At 38.6% G+C, this 22,919-nt stretch overlaps 1 protein-coding gene across 1 annotated transcript in view; it reads right to left on the minus strand.

Annotated features, from left to right (window-relative positions):
- Positions 1 to 15,193, minus strand: part of GRAMD1C (GRAM domain containing 1C) — a gene marked incomplete at its 5' end in the record, with an annotated part of 105,146 nt that extends 89,953 nt beyond the window's left edge. The window contains 2 exons of the mRNA XM_082624797.1: positions 9,373 to 9,522; positions 15,167 to 15,193. Coding sequence (XP_082480923.1) covers positions 9,373 to 9,522; positions 15,167 to 15,193 — 177 coding nt within the window. The remainder of the gene's footprint in view (positions 1 to 9,372; positions 9,523 to 15,166) is intronic.
- Positions 15,194 to 22,919: the final 7,726 nt, after the last annotated feature.

The raw sequence follows: 22,919 nt of genomic DNA on the forward strand, positions 1-22,919 counted from the left end.
ATTGGCAGGCAGATTCTTAACCACTGAGCCACCAGGGAAGTCCCATTTGTGATTTTAAAAACTCAGAAAAATAGGAATACAGGAAACGTACTCAACTTGATAAAGAACATCTACAAAATACCTATAGTTAACAAAATACTTCGATAGTGAAAGACTTAATGCTTTCTCCCTAAGATCAAGAAAAAGCCAAGGATGTCCATTCTTACCACTCTTATTCAACATAGCATTGCAAGTTCTATTCAGCACAATAAGGTAAGAAAAGGAAAAAAAACATACAGATCAATAAGGGAGAAGTAAAACCATCTTTGTTTATATATGACATGATTGTCTAAACAGAAATCCCAATATGAACACAATATGAAAAGATGTGTATGCTGAAAACTAGAAAACACTGATGAAAGAAATCAAGAGATCTAAATACACAAGAGAGACATACCACGTCCCTGGATTGAAAGACTCAATGTAGTAAAAATGTCAATCTTCCCCGAAGATATATAGGTTTTACACAATTTCTATCAAAATCTCAGCAAGATCGTTTGCAGATATAGACAAGATCACAGGCATACCTCAAAGATACTGCAGGTTCAGTTCCAGATCACTGCAATAAAGTAAATATTGCAATAAAGTAAGCCATTCAAATTTTTTGGTTTCCCATTGCATGCAGAAGTTATGTTAACACTATACTGTAGTCTATTAAATGCGCCATAGCATTATGTCTAAAAAAGAACAATGTAAATACCTTAACTAAAAAATACTTTATTGCTAAGAAATGCTAACCATCATCCGAGCCTTCAGCAAGTCATAATCTTTTTTCTGGTGGAGATTTTTGCCTCAGTGTTGACAGCTGCTGACTGAACAAGGTGGTGGTTGCTGAAGTTGGGGTGACTATGGAAATTTCTTAAAATAATACTACAATGAAGTCTGTCACATCGACTGACTGATCCTTTCATGAATGATTACTCTGTAGCATGCAAATACGGTTCGATAGTATTTTACTTACAGTAGATGTTCTTTCAAAACTGTAGTCAATTCTCTCAAACCCTGCTGCTGCTTTATTAACTAAGTTTATGTCATACTCTAGATCCTTTCATTGTCATTTCAACAATCTTCACAGCATCTTCACTACGAGTAGATTCCATCTCATGAAAACATTTTCTTTGCTCATCTATAAAAAGCAACTCTTCAACCGTTAGAGGTTCATCCTGAGATTGCAGCAATTCAGTCATCTCTTCAGGCTCCACTTCTAATTCTAGTTCTCTTGTTATTTCCACCACATCTGCAGTTACTTCCTCCACTAAAGTACTGAACCCCTCAAAGTCATCCATGAGAGCTGAAATCAACGTCTTCCAAACTCCTGTTAATGTTGATATTTTGACCTCTCCCCAAGAATCACAAACGTTCTTAATGGCATCTAGGATGGTGAATCCTTTCCAGAAGATTTTCAATTTACTTTGCCCAGACCCATCAGAGGAATCACCTCCTATGTCAGCTATAGTTTTATGAAATGTATTTCTTAAATAATAAGAATTGAAAGTCGAAGCTACTCCTTGACCCATGGGCTACATCATGAATGCTGTGTTAGCAGGCATGAAAACAACATTAATCTCCTTGTATATCTCCATCAGAGCTCCTGGGTGACCAGATGCATTGTCAGTGAGCGGTAATATTTTGAAGAAATCTTTTTTTTTCAGCAGCAGGTCTCGACAGTGGGCTTAAAATAGTCAGTAAACAATATGGAAAGATGTGCTGTCATCCGGGCCTTGCTGTGCACAGAGTAGATTTGGAATAATTCTTAAGGGCCCTAGGATTTTCAGAATGGTAAATGAGCACTGGCCTCAACTTAAGTCACCAGCAGCATTGGACCCTAACAAGAGAGTCAGCCTGTTCTCTGAAGCTTGGAAGCCAAGCATTGACTTCTCCTCCCCAGCTATAAATGTCCTAGATGGCATCTTCTTCCAATATTAGGCTCTTTTGTTTACATTGAAAATCTATTGCTTAGTGTAGCCACCTTTGTTAATTATCTTAGCGAGATATTTTGGATAATTTTACTGCAGTTTCACCTTGGACTTTGATGTTATGGAGATGGCTTCCTTCCTTAAACCTCATGAAACAGCATCTGCCACCTTCAAACTTTTCTTCTGCAGCTTCCTTACCTCTCTCAGTCTTTGCAGAACTGAAGAGAGTTAGGACCTTGTCGGGATTAGGCTTTGGCTTAAGCGATTGTTGTGGCTGGTTTGATCTTCTATGCAGACCACTAAAACTTTCTCCGTATCAGCAATAAGGATATTTTGTTTTCTTATCATTCCTGTTCACTGAAGTAGCACTTTTAGTTTCCTTCAAGAACTTTTCCTTTGCATTCGAAACATGGCTAACTGACGCAAAAGGCCTAGCTTTCAGCCTATCTCGGCTTTCGACATGCTTTCCTCACTAAGCTTAATCACTTCTAGCTTTTTTTCTTTTTTTTTTAGAAAGAAATGAAATCCTTTAGTTTATTTATTTATTTTTGCTGTGTTGGGTCTTCGTTTCTGTGCCAGGGCTTTCTCTAGTTGTGGCAAGCGGGGGCCACTCTTCATCGCGGTGCGCGGGCCTCTCACTATCGCGGCCTCTCTTGTTGCGGAGCACAGGCTCCAGACGCGCAGGCTCAGTAGTTGTGGTTCACGGGCCTAGTTGCTCCGTGGCATGTGGGATCCTTCCAGACCAGGGCTCGAACCCGTGTCCCCTGCATTAGCAGGCAGACTCTCAACCACTGCGCCACCAGGGAAGCCCCACTTCTAGCTTTTGATTTAAAGTGAGAGATGTATGACTCTTCCTTTCACTTGAACACTTGCAGGGTTATTAAACGGCCTAATCTCAATATTATTGTGTCTCAGGGAATAGTGAGGTCCACAGAGAGGAAGAGAGACAGGGGAACGGCAGGTCAGTGGAGCAGTCAGAACATAAAAAACATTTACTGATCAAGGTAAATGTTTTATGTTCTGACATAAAACATCCCCAAACAATTACAATACTAACATCAAAGATCATTGATCACAGATCACCATAACAAATATAACAATTAAAAAAAGCTTGAAGGGCTTCCCTGGTGGTGCAGTGGTTGAGAGTCCGCCTGCCGATGCAGGGGACACGGGTTCGTGCCCCGGTCCGGGAAGATCCCACATGCCGCGGAGCAGCTGGGCCCGTGAGCCATGACCGCTGAGCCTGCGCGTCTGGAGCCTGTGCTCCACAACGGGAGAGGCCACAACAGTGAGAGGCCCGCATACCGCAAAAAAAAAAAAAAAAAAAAGTTACATAACTGTATTATTCCTTTTATATAATATTCTTGAAATGAAACAATTATCAAAATGGAAAATGTTTTCCACTAACCTGGAAAATAGGTTAGTGGTTGCCAAGGGTTAAGTAGGGGCAAGGGGCAGAAATAAAGTGGCTGTGTCTATAAAAGGGTTGTGCCTCTAAAAAGGATTCTTGTTGTGAAAGAAATGTTCCATATCTTGACCTTATCAATATCAATATGCTAGCCGTGATGTTGTACTACAGTTTTGCAGGATGTTACCATTAGGCAAAACTGTTTAAAGGGTACAGAGTATCTCTATTATCCTTACAAGTACATGTGAATGTAAAATTATCTCAAACTACAGGTGAAAAAAAAAGAGTTAAAGAAGGAAAGGTTGGTTGGGATAGAATAAAGGTGTTAATTCTATGTAAGAGGGGAAAATGTTTAAAGTGCTTTTAATGCTGATTCAAATGTCAATACCCCATACCCTTATTTGTACTGCCTACCATTAGGCCATTTTACTACTTAGTAACATCTTGACCAGAGAAACAGTGAAATTAAAATAACAATGAGCCAAGTGTGACTAGGGTAATAGAAGCTCACTCTGGTAGATCGACAGGAAGTTTTAGGGGGACTAACATGCTATTTATTGAATCTCCTTCTGCTCACTCATACAGTATTAAATCCAAGTCCCAAAACTTCATAGGAGATGAACAACAGTTAGTCCCAGTTTCCCCCACCACCGCAAGCCCAAGTTGAGACAGATAAGCTTCCTTGTCTTCAACCTGCCCTTTCACAGAGGGTAAAACTCTTCAAGAGTCATAGCTTTGTAAACAGTTCTCAGTTCCAATTTCTACAAATCCAAGGCATCATCCCCTATCCCGGGGTGGCCATTAAACCTTTGGTTACTGAGACTAATAAACTCCTCAGGGCTGCCTCAGCATTAATTCTCATGCTTACAACTCTGGCAATCAGTTCCCTCTTCTCCTTTAGCCCTTAGTTATTTCCCTTGCTATCTTGAGAGCCCAGAAAAGCATTTTATTAAAAAGATATCTGTAACATTTCACCCAGAATTTCTAGGTACTTGGTAGCAAAAGAGCTTTTAAGTTAGACAGTCCTCTCTCCATATTGCTAGAAATGTTAGTTCCTACCCCTTTATAATTAAATCTAAAAGTGTTAAAAAGAGATCTAGGTTTTTCAAACAATATCTATCTATAATTGAATTTTTTTATAACTGAAATTTTTAATTGCATAAAATATGTTTTTTAAGCCAACAGAAATTGGAAAATGAGTTTACTCTTTTTATCAGTTTCCAAAGTGAAATTACAAAATATCATTTTTAGCTTGAAAAAAATCCAAGATATGTTGTGGAGGACAGCATATTACAGGAAGCCTCTTAGTTGCCAAAGTTTGTTACAAACATACTAATTAATCCTCGTGGGCTTTTAAAAAAAATTTACAGTGCAACATTAATTAATCGTCATGATGTACCTATAAATCTGGTTTGTGGCAAGTTTTATCCCCCAGTTATAAGTGGAAAAGTTTACCTGTGAATAACAATAATATGATCATGCAATACGTCAATGACAAAGCATACAATCAAGACTTCTGATTTCTTGTACAATTAGAAAAACTAGATTATGATCTAGAAAACTTCAAACATATTTTTTATTAAAACATAGGTATACTACTTATTATCTGTACATATGTAGATAATATTTAAAAATCTAGACTTGTTTTGCTCTTAAAATGTTTTAGAGCAAAAAAAGAAACAACAGATTTTCTAATCTCTTTTAAAATTCTCCTACTCCACCTTTTCTTTTTCCTATTTCCCTTACTAAATCAAAGAACTGAGGGATCTGATATTGCATATCTTCTTTACTCTATTTATATTTTTCAAGATTTCCAAATACACAATTATTTAAAGAAAAACACATCAAGGATCTCTTAACAAATTTAGTTTTAATTTTACTTACACAATTCAGAAAACTTTATAAACCCTTCCACTTTTAGAATGCAAATATCAACTAATCAGCTATTAAGGAATAAGTATATACAAGTGACAAATATTTTTAAGTGGGAACTTTATTAAGTACCTTACCCAAAGCACTAATGCTTCTATTTTAAAAATCCAGTATTGCAGCAACATGGATGGACCTAGAGATTTTCATACTTAGTGAAGTAAGTCAGACACAGAAAAACAAATATCGTATGCTTATATGTGAAATCTAAAAACAAAGGGTACAAATGAACTTATTTACAAAACAGAAGTAGAGTCACGGATGTAGAAAACAAACTTATGGTTACCAGGGAATAAGGGGTGGGGAGGGATAAATTGGGAGATTGGCATTGACCTGTACACACTACTATACATAAAATAGATAACTAATAAGAACCTGCTGTATAGCACAAGGAACTCTATTCAATACTCAGTAATGGCCTATATGGAAAAGAATCTAAAAAAAACAAAAAGAGTGGGTATATGTATATATATATAACTGATTCATTTTCCTGTATGCCTGAAACTAACACAACATTGTAAATCACCTGTACTCCAATAAAAATTTTTAAAAATCCAGTAAAGGATGTCATCTTCTAAACATACATAACAGAAAATCTCAAAGGCTTTTTTCTACTCCCAATAGTTGCTAGCTCTACATCACTAAGAGAAGTTAACATTAAATAAATGAATCTGCTGCAGATCTCTGTATGCTCTTCCTCTGGGACCTAATCCACAGGGACTATACCATTACTTTAGTCAGGAAAAAAAAAAAAGTTTTTGATTTTGGGTTTTTTTCTTCTGCTGTGTATTTTTGCTAACCGATAAAGGGCAAAGCATAAATAGTTATTTGCTATTAACTTCATTTTAAATTTCATTTCTTCATTTCACATCATTTTTATTGTTACATTAGGATTTAAAAATTAATGATAAAACTCATCTCCCACATACTAGGATTAAATATTTTCATTTTAAAATAAAAAAATAAAACAAATGTAACAAGATTCCTATGTTTATATCATAAGATGGAAATAGAAAATCTGTAGCTTTTGATCTCAGTATCAGTTGCTACGGTGATTTAATCAATTCATTTAAATTAAAGTCCTACTGTCAGAAAGACACTAGCTAGTCTATTAAGTAGCACAAGATTAAAGGGATAGGATCTAAAAGAAATTAACTTCGGGGGGCGGAAAACCTTAATAAACTTTGGTTCACTTTCTTGTATCCTCTTGTTAAGTTTTCACAATTTTTTTTATTTGCGGGAAAGCATCAAAATAATTTTCCAATAGTACAAATATTATGTCCTCTTATCTAGAACTTTTCAACCGTTTTACAACTGGGGCAATGTTAAGGGAAGGTGTTCCCCATGTAACATACTCTCTCATGACTGACACAAAGCTTTCAGGACTGTAAATTATGAGCACTTGCTAGCCATAAACCTCTTTTGTCTTGATTCAAGACACACTGGTGCTTCAATAGTATGGCCCAATCTCGAATTTTACAAGTGAGCCACCTGAGGCCAAACAGGTTAAACAACATACTCAAGAGCACTACACAGTGATATCACCAGGGGCAGAGCACGCACTGTATTCCAGATGTTTTGTTCCTGATCTCCAATTTGTTCAGTTATATCATGCTGGCCTCTAAATTCATTACAGTCAGATCAATAGAGTTAGCCGGGCCAGAATATATGAGATATTCCACATAAGTGAAGTTTTCAGATTCCTGGGGCTTAACACTTTAAATACCAAAAGTTTACAAAGTGCTCAATCTTTTTTGGTAGAAACTTTCCCAAAGTGAAAAGGCACAAAACTAAGTTCATTGGGTGTTCCAGTGAAACGGCTCTGACACTCTACTAATTCTTTGCTTAACTACCCAGTCATGTGCCTCATGAATATTTTCCTGTTATGCTATTGGTCTTCGTTCTGTTACTTTTGGATCTCTCGGTGAACTCTGACATCTTAATGTATTCATTCAATTCCTACTTTATTGCCGGGAGAACATGAAAATGGCAACATGGTGTAGAGTGGTAGAAGCATATGGATTTAAAATGGCAGAGGGAAAAAAATGCATTATTTATTTTCCAGACTTCTTAACCATTTTTACCAGCTCCAGTACTGTATTAGAGTCAATGATCTGCATAGACCTTTGGCCTCCACATTGACAGGTTCTGCTATCTTTCTGAGCTTCTGCTATCATTTTTTTTTTTTGAGCTTCTGCTATCACTTCTTGCTACTGTCCATGTGTCATCACCAAATAATTCCCATCTCCAATAATCTATTCAATTACACAATGGGAACCTACTTATTTAGACTTATAAAAAACATGTCAAAAAATACATTAAAGAAATTCCAAATGAAGGCTTAGGGATTCTCCTTTTACAAGATCCACCCGTATGAACTCTGATTTAGCTCTTCAGGTTCTTTTTTGGTTTTGTTTGCTTCTAAGTTCTGATAGTTCTAGTTTCTGGATAAGTGACCTCTGGAAAAGTCAGTAAAACTTCTGAGATGTTGTATTTGTCTCTAAATCTATTCCATGTGAATTCATATAAAAAGTCCTCAAAATAAAGTGTTTGCAATCATCATAGAAACTTAAACTGAGCCAAAGTGAACATTCGACACTCTAAATCAGTGCTTCTCAAACTTGAATGTGTATACAAATCATGGAATTCTTGTGAAAATGAAGATTCTGATTCAGTAGGTCTGAGGTTGGGCCCAGGATTCTGCATTTCTAATCAGGTAATGCCAAGTCTGCTAGCCCCACATACTAAACTTAAAGAGTAGCAAAGCTCTAGAACACATACCTCTTTTTTTCTCTCTCCTTCTATTTCTAAATCCTCTCATTCCTTTGCTTTTTCCTTTTCTTGCTTTACCCTTTTTTGTTGTTTTAAGTCTGCCACAGGAACTGCTACAGTCTAGCCCTGTAGATAACACTTGGAGCTATAAAGGTTTTCCAAACTATAACATAAGCTGTAAAAATCACAGTGCAGAAGGGTGAAAACACTACAGCAGTCATAAACTTCCTCAAAATGTGACCAAAAATAATATAATCAATATAGATGACATGATTTTTAGGATATGTAGCTATTTTAGTGTATTTCTTAGCAATTAAATATTTTCCTTAGGATATGATTCCAAAAAAATATGATGTTAAATTTTTTAATGGGCAGTAAGAACCTGTTATTTATGCTAAGATTCAATAGCATTCAATAAATGAGCTGCTAATTATGAACAGAATAATGGTGCTTAAACTGATCCTTATAACCTGGTAATATTGTTTTTTCTTGATCTAGTCTAAAATTATACGAAATTCTGCTACCAAGTACACCTAATCCTCAAGAGACGAGCTTTCTAATGAATTCGTATTGGAACTACATATGCCTTAGAATCTTATGTAAATTCCACTCACAGTTGCATTACACCAGATTCTATCAAATGGCTCATAACTCTCATAGGAATTGCTAGATTTAGAATGAGCCCTTTAAAATAATAACTGCTGGCATTCATATGGTAACAGAAATGTTGTCCTTACCAAAGACTCTGTGCTCCTAATCAACAAGCAGGAGTCTCATTTTACAGTGGGGAAACCTGAAGCATATCCAGGATATACAACCAGGTGAACACAGGGCAAAAAGAATATGAAACTCCTACCTTTAAAACCTATCCTATAATCATTACACACTACAGGTCAAACATTGTTAAACCTCCTTTTAGGTACAGGAACTAATTCTTTAAATCAAAATTATGTAAAGTGGCTGGTTTCTCAGTAACATTAAGAAATACAGTTTCTGTATGATATTAGTCTCTTGCCAATATAAGGCACAACAATGTTAGTGGAATCCATTTCTGTGGTGTAGTTTTCTCCCAGGGAAACTGAAGCAGATAATTCTACTCCATCATTGCATCAAAATGCAGTGGCCACAACACTGCATTCTAGTGGCCAAAGGAGAGCATAATCAGAAATGTCTTTGGGACTCTGGATTAAAACTTAAATATCTGAAGTCTAGAAGTTAATAAGAAAATATTATAAATAAGAGTTGCTATAGACAAAGAAATCTTGCATTTAAGATTAAAATGAAAATATAAGAAAGAAAGTATATTATCCAAAAGCTCCAGTCACCACTCCAGTTATATAAATTTGGCCCCTGTTTTGTAGCTGACACTATATTATTCTCATCCACAACTGGACTAAGATTTTCCTCTAACTCTTCCTGTAACTCAGCAGCAAAGCTTGAATCCCTTTCATTTATTAGCTGGAAACAAGTATCAAACAATTAAACTACTTACTGAGAAATGCCCCATTTTAAAAAGAAAACAGTTAATGTTCAAAATACTCAAACTAATATAAAAAGGACAATATTTAAGCTTTTAGAAAAGAGTAATTAATATGTTTTTGCTTCTATAGTTCATATGTTTATACATGCAACATATACTTTCCAACTACTACTATTTATTAGGTAGTTTAGTTGGCACTAGAGTGAACCAGGAGTTCATAGTCAGCTAGAGGAACAATTAAACAGAAAAAAAAAAAAAAGTAACGGGAGTTAACCATTCTCTCTTTGGAGGATAATTTGCAATGCCTAGTAGGGGGTCTAAGATGGGTATACATGTACTACGACCCAGCAATTTAATGTACATGAAGTTAACAATGTTTTTAATACTAAGAAAGTGGAAACAACCTTACTGTCCATTGGTAGGGAAATTGGTAAATTAACTCTGATTTATACAAGCATGAAGAAATAAAATAAATGAATCAGATGTCTCAACCAGGCACTGGCCTCAACCTATAGAGTGCTTAGGGGAAAGGTTATACCCTATGCAAGATATTGGCCCATGGGGTGGTCACTCACGAAAGAGCAGTCACTATGGAGTTAAAAAAAAAGGGGCGGGGATGGAGCGGCATCCATCATAAGACCACAAAGCTCACCAGGACTCTTAAACACTGCTGCCGCGACTGCAGTCACCACCTATGCCTCTTTTAACAAAAATGCTGATCCTCAGGGTTACAGGGAAAAGCTCCCACAGCACCCATGTGGCACAATAAAGGGGTAATTCAAACACAACTTCAGCTTGAGTTTCCTAAACTCTATGAAGTAACCCCTGCCATGGGGGAAGCCCCTAACCCTGGTGATTCTGATTTGAGGTTCTCTGGAGGAAGAAATTTACAAATAGGAAAGGATAGGGAGGACCCCCTCCACAGGAAGTACATTCACTAACCATCAAAAAGAGAGAGAAAAAAAGAAACAAACACGGCTGGATACAGGGAGAAGAAACCAACCAAAAACAAAACAAAACAAAAAAATTGAAACAGAGGTCCACAATCTGACGCAGTTGGAAATCTAAAATGTATTAAAATAATTTATACAACAAAAGGCAAAGATTGGCTTTCATACCTCTACAGCATAGGGTTTTTTAAAAATATATAACCATTCTTTTTATTGAAGTATAGCTAATTTACAATGTTGTGTCAGTTTCAGGTGTATAGCAAAGTGATTCAGTTCTAAATATATATTCTTTTTCAGATTCTTTTCCATTATAGGTTATTACAAGGTATTCAACATCAGTAGGTCCTTGTTGTTTATCTGTTTTATATATAGTAGTGTGCACATATTAATCCCAAACTCCTAATTTACCTCTCCCCCTGCACCATACCCTCTGGTAACCATAAGGTTGTTTTCTATGTCTGTGAGTCTCTTTCTGTTTTGTAAATAAGTTCATTTACATCATTTTTTTTAAGATTCTACATATAAGTGACATCGTATGATTTTTGTCCTTGACTGACTTCACTTAATATGATAATTTCTAGATCCATCCATGTTACTGCAAATGGCATTATTTCATTCTTTTTTATGGCTGAGTAATATTCCATTGTATATATATGTACCACATCTCCTTTATCCATTCATCTGTCGATGGACACTTAGGTTGCTTCCATGTCTTGGCTATTGTAAATAGTGCTGCTATGAACATTGGGGTGCATGTATCTTTTCTCTAGATATATGCACAGGAGTGGGATTTATAGCATAGGTTTTGAATGAACTTCAACATCTGCTGAAATGCATTGATTGGCAAATCTTCATGGCTCTAATCAATACTGGGCTCAAACGACGGTTATACCTGAAGATCTAAAGAACTAAATTTAAACAAGTTACCCTCTATAATCTTAGAGGAATTACTCAACATAAAATAGACAACAAATAGGTATGTCTCACCTTAACTACCAGAACTACTATCTTGCCTACATTCTCCCTGGTCATAGAACACATTGCCCTAAAATATCCTGTAGTGGCAAAGGATGCTCTGACCCAATGAGTAATAAATTTATATCAAGTCTTTGGGGCTTACAAAATGCTTTTATAAAAGTCGGACCCTATGGACCACCCCTCAACCCCTAGTTAAAATAGCTAACATAGCTCAATGTAAAATAAAACAGGGCCTTCAAAGATTGAGATTTATTATATAAGACCTAATTAGTGAAAGAGTGATTATCCCTATTGCTTCTCCATTTAACAGCCCAATGCGGCCTGGTAAAGATGGAAAAATGAATAGTGCCTCACAGTTGATTACTGTATCCCTGATGCTATGGTCCTACCCGTGAAGGCCCCTCTACCCAATACTATTAAAATTACTGACACCATCCAATCAGAAACTGGTAAATATTTTGATAAGTTTGACAAATATGTTCTGTTCAGTGACCTCTCAGTCACAGTTTGCCTTCCCCTCCAGAGGGACACGATATACCTTTACCTGGCTAGTCATAAGGTATCTCAAAAGCCTTGCCACCACATACAACCTTTATAGGTAACTGTATCCAATTCTCTCCAGGAGCACAGGTATGATGTTACATTCATTATCCTCCTCTGAGGACATTCTTTTGACACACCCATTCAGGTTGTACAAATACTCATGAAAAGAGGAGGGGTCATTGCCCCACACATAGTGTAAGGCCTGCTACCTTGGTTACATTCATGAAAACTATTTGGTAAACCAAGGGCCACTCCACCCCTTACAATGTCAAGGAGCAACATTAAAACAAGTCCAACAAGGAACAATATATATTCCATATCCTGTGATAAACCATAATGGAAAAGAATATGAAAAAGAATGTATATATCACTTTGCTGTACAGCAGAAATTAACACAACATTGTACATCAACTATACTTGAATAAAATAAATTTTAAAAAAACAAAGTCCAACATCTTTTAGGTCCTTTTGGATACTGGAGGCTATATATTACTCATTTACAAATTTTACTTAAGCCTGTTTATGCTGTTACTTGCAGGTCAATCCACCCTTAATAGGTGGATTCCCAAAAAAGATTCTAAAATTTGTCAAAATTATAATATAACAGACACTCCCAACAGTGCTACTTCCTCTCCCTATCCCCCCACACATGAAAAACCCCACACACAAACACACGTAAAAACACACAAAGAATCCTTCACTGTAGAGACTTTAGCAGCCTCTTTTCATGACTCCTGGAGTCTCTGGACCACCCACAGTGTCCATAAGTTGTCCACTGGCTTCTGATGCAAGAAACTCTCTCCTCACCTCCACACAATATGCCATTTAAACAGCAATGACTGACAGCACACTGGACCCTCCTAGAAGTAGAGGCCCTCACAAGCCCTGAGCCTATGACCCTCCATACCCAGTTGCCCATTATGCCTTGGGTCCTGGAAGCAACACCTTGCAAGCTCAGCATAGCCACCAAGGTCTCCTTGCTGCAGGATAGAAACACATCTGGGCCCTCTGGCATATCCCACTTACAGGCAGGCATGGCCCTCCCCGGTTCTCATTCAGATGTCATGGTGCTAGAAGAGGTCACCCCTCTCCCGAACCCCTTGAATACCTGGAGACCAGTTTGGATTCAGCTGAGTGAAAGCAATAGGAGTTCAACACTTCTAACTCCCATCTTAAGTCTGACGGACAAACTTCCTGTTCAGTGGACAGCATCACGACCCCTACACATGCTGGAGCTCACTGGAGACCTACTGCTTTTCATCCCTTAACCAGGATGTCCCTGATAAAGGAAAGGACCCAGAGGTCAGCACAACTGGCTGAACTTCCCACAGTTTTCTTAATACTGAATGCTCTGGCCAGCAATCGGCTCCATCTGCACATTTTCACAGACTCTTGGGCCATTGCCTAGAAGTTGTACCATTTGGAGAAAGAACTCTGGAACTCTCTTGCTTTCAGATACTCAAAATATAAATCATGGTCCACGTGTCTATACATATACTAAAGCCACAATAAAAGGTCTCACCAAGACACTCCTTATCCCCATCAAGAGTTCCAGACATTACTAATAGTGACCAAGGTACTCATTTTATTTCTCAGAATACACATCATTGGGCTCTTGAACAAGGCATTCCATGGAACTTACATTTTCCTTACTGACTTCAGGCTGCAGCCCTCATACCACAGCCATGATGGCTTAAACAAGTTCAAAATTAAACTCAATGAAAAATGGTACATTTCAGTCATCAGTCAGACACCAACGGTGAATTGTAAGCAGTCTCATTCAATTTGTTTAAGTTTACCTGGTCACAGCTTTTAGCCTCACCCCCTCCTTCTTCCTCTCTGTCCCTCAAATGGGCAAGTTGGTAAAAAAAAAAAAAAAAAAAAAGCCTGGGTGCTCTTTCCTTTGGTGTGGGTGGGAGAGTCAAACCAAGCAAGACCCTGTAGGCACACAGGAACCCCTGACCCCACCCCGTAACCACAATAAAAGCCCAGAGCCAGCCTCCTTCCCTTGCCCCTTCAAATCATTTTGGATCTTCTTGAGGAGACTGTCCTGCTCTTCCCTCTTCACTATGTACCTATATAAGTAATAAGCCTTTAAATAAAAGCAATAAACCTCTTCACGGTGTGTGTGTGGCATCGTCAGTTTCTCTCTCCAAATCAAATGTTGGGTAGAGTCCATTCTGGCTTTACAGAGTGGCCACAGCAGAATCCTAGCTCTCTAAGGTATTAGCTATGCGGTCACTTGCAGTCGCTCAACCTCTCTAAATCTGTTTTCTCCACTCCACAGTCTGGGTAACAATGTTCTCTAGTCTAGACAATAAGCTCATTGCGAGCAGGGATCACGTCTGTGTTGCTCTGCATTTATCCCAAACACGCAGTGCCAGGGACATAGCTGAATGAGTGACTGCTTCGGTCCATAAATACCTACCTGGCCTATTTCGTAGTAATGTTTTGAGACTCAACCGACATAGCACATTCATTTATTTGATCATCCAACAATTATTTGAGTGCCTCTGCCGTTTTATAAACTATAAAATGCTCTGGATTAAAAGGGACGGCACTGATTGCAACTCCCTAAAAGTAAAATACACACACACAACCAAGGTAAAAGCAATGAGGATAGTGTTGAGAAATGCAGGTATTCCTGCAACAAAAGTGGGCTTTCACCCTAGAGATTAATCAGCAAGTTCTTCCGTTAATCAAATAAGGTAGTAAACAAATAAAACTAGCTGAAACCAAAAACGTGGTTGACAGCACAGTGATTTAAACTATCTACAGTTCTGAGCCCTTTTATCAAGAGCTGAAAGTTAAGGGAATGGCGTGAGACTGGATCGACGTGATCCCACGTCGGAATCATGACAGTGGGGCCTTAGGCTGGGGCGTCGGGACTAGCACATCTCGGGACCAAATGCCAGCGTTCCACGCCCACAAACAAGCAGATCTTCCCACCACCGCGCAGACGGAAAGGCTCCCAGGAAGCACAGGACACCGTTTCCTCGGTAACAACTTGGCAAATTACTCTAAAGAGCGCCAAGAAAAGGAAAAAGACGAAATAATTTTCATAATCTGAGAGGGTTCAAACAACCTTCGTGAAGAAAACTGCCGGGTACATCCCCCGCTTGGGAACTCATCCCTGCGCGGCGCCGCTTACCTGGCGGACCATCAGAGCGCCTTCCATCGCGGATCCCTCCGCCGCCGAGGTACCGCGCACGCGCGCGCCGCCGCCGGGAGGGGGCTGCAGGCGCGCGCCCCGCGGCCCCCGGCGCGCGCTCCGGGCTCCCGGCCCCGCGCGACCCTCCCGACCGCCCTCCGAGGGCCACCTTGGGTCCCGTCGGCGCGTCTTGCGCCCTCTGGCGGCCATTCACGACTTGCCCCCTCCACACACACCCCAACCCCAGGATGTAATGTTAATTTGTTAGCCGGCAGGCCTATCTTTGCTAGGAATCAGGATGAGTCCCTGTCCTTACCTACCTCCCAACCTCAAACTCATGTGCCTACCGTGAAGTGGGTTCTAGGCACAAGTCATTCCTCAAAAAGCCTCCACTCTGCTTCTCATTTGTACGTACCCTGCTCCAATGTGCAGAAAAAGTGAATTGCATGGCAAGGTCTGTTCCTTCAAATAAGCAATTGAAGTTATTGATAAAAAAGCTATTGAATGTTGTTGCAGATGCTAGTTCCAAAAAAGCTATAAAAGACATTTCTAGAACAGTTGAGGAATATTGAATACGAAACGTTTATTAGAGCTAGTGTTACAAAATAATGAATGACAGATAAATTTATTGATATTCGTTTATGGATAATTAATACTTTTGGTTATGTTAGAGAACGTCTTTATTATTAGAAAATTCGTGCTCGAGTATTTAGGAGTGAAGTGTCATGATGTCTGCAACTTGATTTCAAATGCTTCAACAAAGATAGATGCCAGAGAATGGATGTGTCCCCCCAAATTCACAGATTGGCGCGTAGTCTGCTTCCACCGTGTGAGGACACAGTGAAGAAGACTGCCGTCTATGAACAGGTCGCCGGCTCCCACCAGACACCGAATCTGCTATTGTCTTGAGCCTGGGCTCCCCAGACTCCACAACCCTGAGAAATAAATATTTGTTGTTTAAGCCACACAGTCTGTGGTATTTTTGTTTTGGCGGTCTGAGTGGACTAAGACAATACATAGAGAGCAAAATAGCAAAATGTTAACAATTATTGCATCTTTGTGGCAGGTATACCTTTCTATTTCTGTATGTTTGAAAATAATCATGTGAAGTTGAGGAGGAGGAAAGAGTCAAATCCAGTTCCACAGAAAGTCAGATATTGAGTGTATTTTTAAAATATATTATACATGCTAAAGGACAAATTACCTAATAAGATAATCAAGAAAGGATAGGTTCTTGTCCTTGTCCTGCAAAACTTTGCATAAGCTGTGTTTTCCTTCAATGTTGTGTACAAGAATAGGCTGAAGAAAAAATGACTGTCTATTCTTTGAACCAGAAGCCACACACTTCGTTGGATTGAAAGAGTTTAATAATGCCAGTATTTTTCTTAATAGTACTTTAATGGTAAGATGAAAGGGATCAGTATACAAAGTATTTTTTAACTATTTAAAATTTTGAAACAATTTCAAACTTACATAAAAGTTGCAAATATGTTACAATAACCTTTTCCCTAAACCATCTGAGAGTCAACTATGGACTCAGAATACTTTGGTGAATACTTTCTACATACAAGGACATTCTCCTAAACAGTTACAATATGACCAACAAAATTGAGAGATTAACATTATAATACTGGCTTCTAATTCACACACCCCACTAAAGTTCTACCAATTGTCCCAATAATGTCCTTTATAGCAAAAGAATCTAGTCCCAAATCATGTTACAATCAGTTGCCATATCTGTTTCGATGTGCAATATATATTAAAGCTGTCCACTGCACAGAACCGCTCCTCATCCATCCCACCTTAACACCCCTTGCCCAGCCATTGCAGTCACTGCATACTTCACTCTCCTCACCCTGCTCTGGTTCTAAATCCCCTCACAGTGCTGCCCCCACTAAATAGTTTAAACTATTTGTAAAGGCTGAAAAAATGAAAATCATCTAATAAAGGAAGATCCTGTGGTTGGGCTGAACAAATCACTATTCAGGTTTTAGATCCAATTTAAAGTGAATGGCATTGGTTTTAAAAATCTAATTTTTAAGAAAAAGGAGAATAGCAGTGAATATCAAATTTCTGCAAGGGTAAAAATTATTTATGTTGTAAACAATAGAAGATATCATAAGAGAAAAATTAATAATGTCCATTAAAATATAAAATTCCAAATGTTAAAAAAAATAACACATTTTTAAAAGACAAAGACTTGATATCTTTTTTTTTTTTTTTGCAGTACGCAGGTCTCTCACTGCTGTGGCCTCTCCTGTGGTGCAGCACAGGCTCTGGACGTGCAGGCTCAGTGGCCATGGCTCACGGGCCCAGCCGCTCCGCGACATGTGGGATCCTCCCAGACCGGGGCACAAACCCGTGTCCCCTGCATCGGCAGGTGGACTCTCAACCACTGCGCCACCAGGGAAGCCCCATAGTATTTTTAAGTTAATAAAAAATAAACAACTAACTAAAGTAATTCCCTTTTTATTTAAATGTTGCTTGTTGAATGTTGGATTGACAGAAAGATTTTGGTTTTGATTTGAATCACTTTTGTAAGATGCAAGTGCCCTGAATGTATCTTTAGCCTAGTAGGAAAGAGCCAAAAGAGAAAAAGAGGATTGAGAAAGGGAAAGGGATAATAATGTTACCTGGGAGAGTAGCATAAGATCCACTGGACAGAACAACTTTAGAGACTGGCAAAATCTAAGGGTACCTGTGAAGTAGAAGCTAGTGTTGGGATAAAAAGAGAGAAGAGCAAGCTGAGAGAGCTCTGACGTCATTTGCTAAAGGTATTGGGTTTCTAGATTTCATTTCATTAAACCGTGAATTATTTAAATCCACCTTGAGCCAATTTCTGAAATGGGATGCCTTATATTATCTAATGTAGCACTGTAACCTATGGTGTTAAATAAATAAACATACCTAAATTTGACCTGCCATCTCACACCCCTTTCCTATTCCTTTGCTTTAATGATATCACTTAACCTCACAATTTTAGCATTGCTACTTTAAGTAGAAATGCTTTGCTTTTACAAAGATATAAGTAAATGTTTTCTAACAGACTATTGATAGGGTAATTAAATTTAGAGATCATCAAACATGTTGAGACAATGTTTTCCCTTACATAACACTCTTCCTGGAAATTAGACATATTTAGAAACTATATTATCTATTTTATTGAATCTAACAGGCCACAGGAGTATTATTTTTTTTAAATCTCTAGTAAGATCATTAGCAGTTTAACATTGAATTATAACAATTCATGGATAAGTGTTAATTCTGCCTACAAAAGATAAGAACACAAATTGTGCTCACGGTAGAACTCAATGTTAAATATATACAAATTGTAAAATATGTAGTATTTTTTGTGTAGCTCTGTTTGTTGGGGACAGAGAATAGAGTACTAATATCAGTGAGTATCTTGCCTTGAACCACACAACGGTGCATTTAAAAATAAGTCCAACCCCTGGGGAACAGCATCTGTATGTGTTTCAGATCCTAGACAAGAAGAAGGTCATAGAAGAAAAATATGTGGCTTGAATTCTCAATTCTTTCAAAATGAAGATTACAATTTGAAGGATTTTTTTCAGTGAAAACTTCTCAGAACAAGATGCCTGACCATGTTCAACATGGCTGGAAAACTCCTGGTAGTTATTTCTACTCAGTGAGAAATTCTGTGGAAGAGAAAATGGTCCAAAGGGAGGAAATGGAAGGTGATGTGTTTGGTTCCATTCTCTAGAAATTGAACCTGAGAAAGAGATTCCTGTACAAGTGACCTGCTGAGGGAGTGCTGCTTAGGGGAAACTTATAAGGGAAGCAGGAAAGGAGAGGCAAAGTAGACACTCATGTGGGTGCAGCTGAAGTTCATCCTGATCCCACAGGGAGCTCTAGAGCATGAATGTCATCACAGGCACACATGACGACATTCACCTTGAGGCAAGAGGATTGGTCTTTGATACCCTCATATTGGCTTGGGACCACCGGGCGTGGGGTGGTGGGAGAGCACAGGCACAGAATGCTTAACCTTCCAGGCATTGCCACATGTGGCAGCTCCTTTTGGTTGAGGGCAAGTTTCAGTACAAGTGTGCTGCTGTGCATCTTAGCGGTCAACACTCAGTTGGAGGCAGTGAACCGGCCTGGTAAATGGACTATGGGCAGTTCACCAACAGGATCAACTACAGGTAATATTTTTATTTGTGTTCTTTTCTCTTTTTTCCTAAGCTGTCACCATTTCCTTCAGCTGCATATTCTAACTCCAGAACATTTTTGGTAGTTGTCATTAATATAATTGTTCCAAATAAAACTGGATTTGATCCCGGGTTCCAGCACCAAAAAGAAAAAAACAAAAACAAAAACAACCGGATTCTAGTCTTCAAACATCTTTTTATTTAGCATCCGGGTTCACCGTTAACTAATACTTTAAAAAAGCAAAATAAAAAGGTTAAATTACTTTTCAGAAAAGTTACCAAAAGTCTTCACTCTGCGTGAGGCATATTGTTGGGCAGAGAAGGGAAAAAGCTCTGAGCAAGATAGAGTGGAGTTTTGTTGTTGTTGCTGCACCTTGCAGCTTGTGGGATCCCCGACCAGGTATTGAACCTAGGCCTTTGGCAGTGAGAACACCAAGTCCTAACCACTGGACTGCCAAGGAATTCCCAAAATAGAAGTGAATTTAAATTCTGGCTCTAATATTCACTAGCTGTATGATTGTGTGTAAGTTTCTTCTATGTGCCCCATCTGCTTCTTTATCTGGAAAAAAGAGGAATAGTAATCCCTTCTTAGAATTGTTGTGAGGTTTAAAGAAAACATGGTAGAGTTCTAATTGTAGTTCTGGTGATAGGGTGGGCCACTTACTGGGACCAACTTTCCCACTAAGAATAACTACAAATGCTTTATAAAATATTTTTTCAAAAATCTTCTGTAAATTATCAGAGAGCTGACAAGATAGTAAGAATTATCAGGCCAGTATCTAAGGAACCTAGAAACATGAGTGAAGTAATGAAGACGCTTTTGCTTTGAATCTGGCCAAACACTAAGTTTTAGTTTACAAGGCCTGGTGAAGAGAATGACAGAAGATAAAGTCCCAATGTGGAGAGTCTAATGGGAAACCACCTTCTCATAAAGCTGGGCATGAACTTGAAGAAAGCCCATCCCATGCTCTCACCTGTAAGAGATTAGAAGGTGAGTTGGGGAACGCATACTTGAAATTTTGTTATTATAGACCAACCATTACACTGCTTTGCAGACCATATTCACACTACCTAGGTGGTCCAAACAAATTTCAATGTGAATTTAGTTTAAAACCATCCTGCAAGTCCTTTTTATATAGAAAATTCCAAGCTAATAAATATAGAAGAAATGATGAAATTGGATATCACAAGTATGAAATAATGGATCTAGACTTGTGCTCTCCAGTACAGTAAGCACACCCACAATTTGCTAAATTTAAATCAATTAAAATTAAAATTCAGTTCCTTAGTCACACTACCACACTTCAAGTGCTCTATTGACTCTAGTGGCTGCCATATTAACAGCACAGATGTAGAATACTTCCATCAACTTAAAGTTCTATTGGGCAGCCCTAATCAAGACAATGATCATCAGTGGCTGCTATTTCACTACTGAGTGAAATATGAGGATGTTAAGGTAGATGGATTGGCTGACAACATCTAAATCCACCATCAGTTTTAACACACACACACACACACACACACACACACACTCAAACACATACATTCATTGTGGCAAATTTTAAAGACCTTCACAAATTTCCAGAACTCCCTTAAGGATGATGCTACCGTCACTGAGAAACCCTGATCTTTGTCTTGGCTCACGGCTACCTGGAATAAAGACTATATATCTCCCAATTTCTTTGCAGATAGGTGTGGCCTTGTAACTAATAACTGGCCAATTTTATGTTAATAGAAATGTTCTAAAAGGGAAGGACAGGGGCTTCCCTGGTGGCGCAGTGGTTGAGAGTCCGCCTGCCGATGCAGGGGACACGGGTTCGTGTCCTGGTCCGGGAAGATCCCGCATGCTGCAGAGCGTCTGGGCCCGTGAGCCATGGCCACTGACCCTGTGCGTCCGGAGCCTGTGCTCCGCAACGGGAGAGGCCATAACAGTGAGAGGCCCGCGTATCGCAAAAAAAAAAAAAAAAAAAGGGAAGGACATATTCTTCTTGTTTCTGATGGTTGGGATATGTTATGTAGGCCTAAATGGCAGGAGCTGCAGCTCTGTTGGATGAAAGACATATATTGAGGATGAAGAACAAATCTGAGTACCTGAAGTACTGAGTAAAGTACTGGAATGCTTACATTTATGTGAAAGAAATAAACTTTAACCTTATTTTAACCACTTTGTTTTGGATTTCTGTCACTCAAGCTGAACCTAACCCTAACTAAAACAGGTAGATATTTTTATCATCTCTATTTTACAGATGGGAAAACAGAGGCTAACTTGACTGCCCAAGGTCATACAGCTAGTAAGTAACAGACTTGGGATTTGAAATTGGACCATCTAATTTAAGAGCTTATGCTCTTACTGACCATGATATTTTATCCCTGCTACTAGATAAAGGGAAAAGAGACTACTGGAACAGGAGCAACTGATGATATATATATATTTTTTACATTTTATTTATTTACTTATTAATTTATTTTTGGCTGCATTGGGTCTTTGTTGATGTGCACGGGCTTTCTCTAGTTGCGGCGAGCGGGGGCTACTCTTCGTTGTGGTGTGCGGGCTTCTCATTGCAGTGGCTTCTCTTCTTGCAGAGCACAGGCTCTAGGTGCGTGTGCTTCAGTAGTTGTGGCACGTGGGCTCAGTAGTTATGGCTCGTGAGCTCTAGAACACAGGCTCAGTAGTTGCGGCGCGTGGGCTTAGTTGCTCCGCGGCATGTGTGATCTTCCCGGATCAGGGCTCAAACCCATGTCCCCTGCATTGGCAGGCAGATTCTTAACCACTGTGCCACCAGGGAAGTCCCAACTGATGATATTTTAAGTATGAGATAATTGTTGGAACAAATTTCTCAGGAGATGATGGGGACAGTAATGAGAATTGCTCATGTTTCAAAGCTTAGAAAGAAATTACACTTACCTTTAGTTTAACATATTATGTAGCTGTAATTCAGGAATTCTTTTCCAAAAGAGCAAGCCCATCCTTTTGGCTTCTGTTATGTTTATGAAGTAAGTTATTTTAATGATGTATAATTTTAAAATCTTCACTTCATAACATTTAAATGGATATTGCTTATACTTCAACCCAATTTGCTGTAAAATCAAGGTGCATGTTTCCCCTTCTGCTCAATATACAGACTCAATAGCCTGTGTTTCTGTTTACAAAGTTTCTAGGGATTAATTTAAGTTTCTCATGAACATACATTTTTGAGGACAACGTATAGTGACTCTTGCTATGACATAGGCCCTTTCTTTATGGGCAAAGAATTGTTAACTAAGAATCTAATGAATGGAGGGTTCAAATAAGTTAGTCACTGAATTTGGGTTAAAATACAGGCAGTGTGGCACATGCAAAATTCCCTTTGGGAAGCCCAAAAAGACACCTCAAAGACACAAAGCAGCTGCAGAGGTGCATTGTGTTATTTCTTAGTTGAGCAAATCTATAAATACCAGAGATTTATTTAATTATGTTTATCACAGAACTACTGCTTACCTCGCGGTAGTTTAATCTAAGTAATACCAAGAGGTGCTGCTACAAGAAAGAAATATATTTGAAATGGTTCTTGTCGGTTCATTCTATTTAATTTTTAATTTTA

The sequence above is a fragment of the Mesoplodon mirus genome (assembly GCF_964341445.2).
Source record: "Mesoplodon mirus genome assembly, chromosome: 6".
NCBI lineage: Eukaryota > Metazoa > Chordata > Mammalia > Artiodactyla > Ziphiidae > Mesoplodon > Mesoplodon mirus.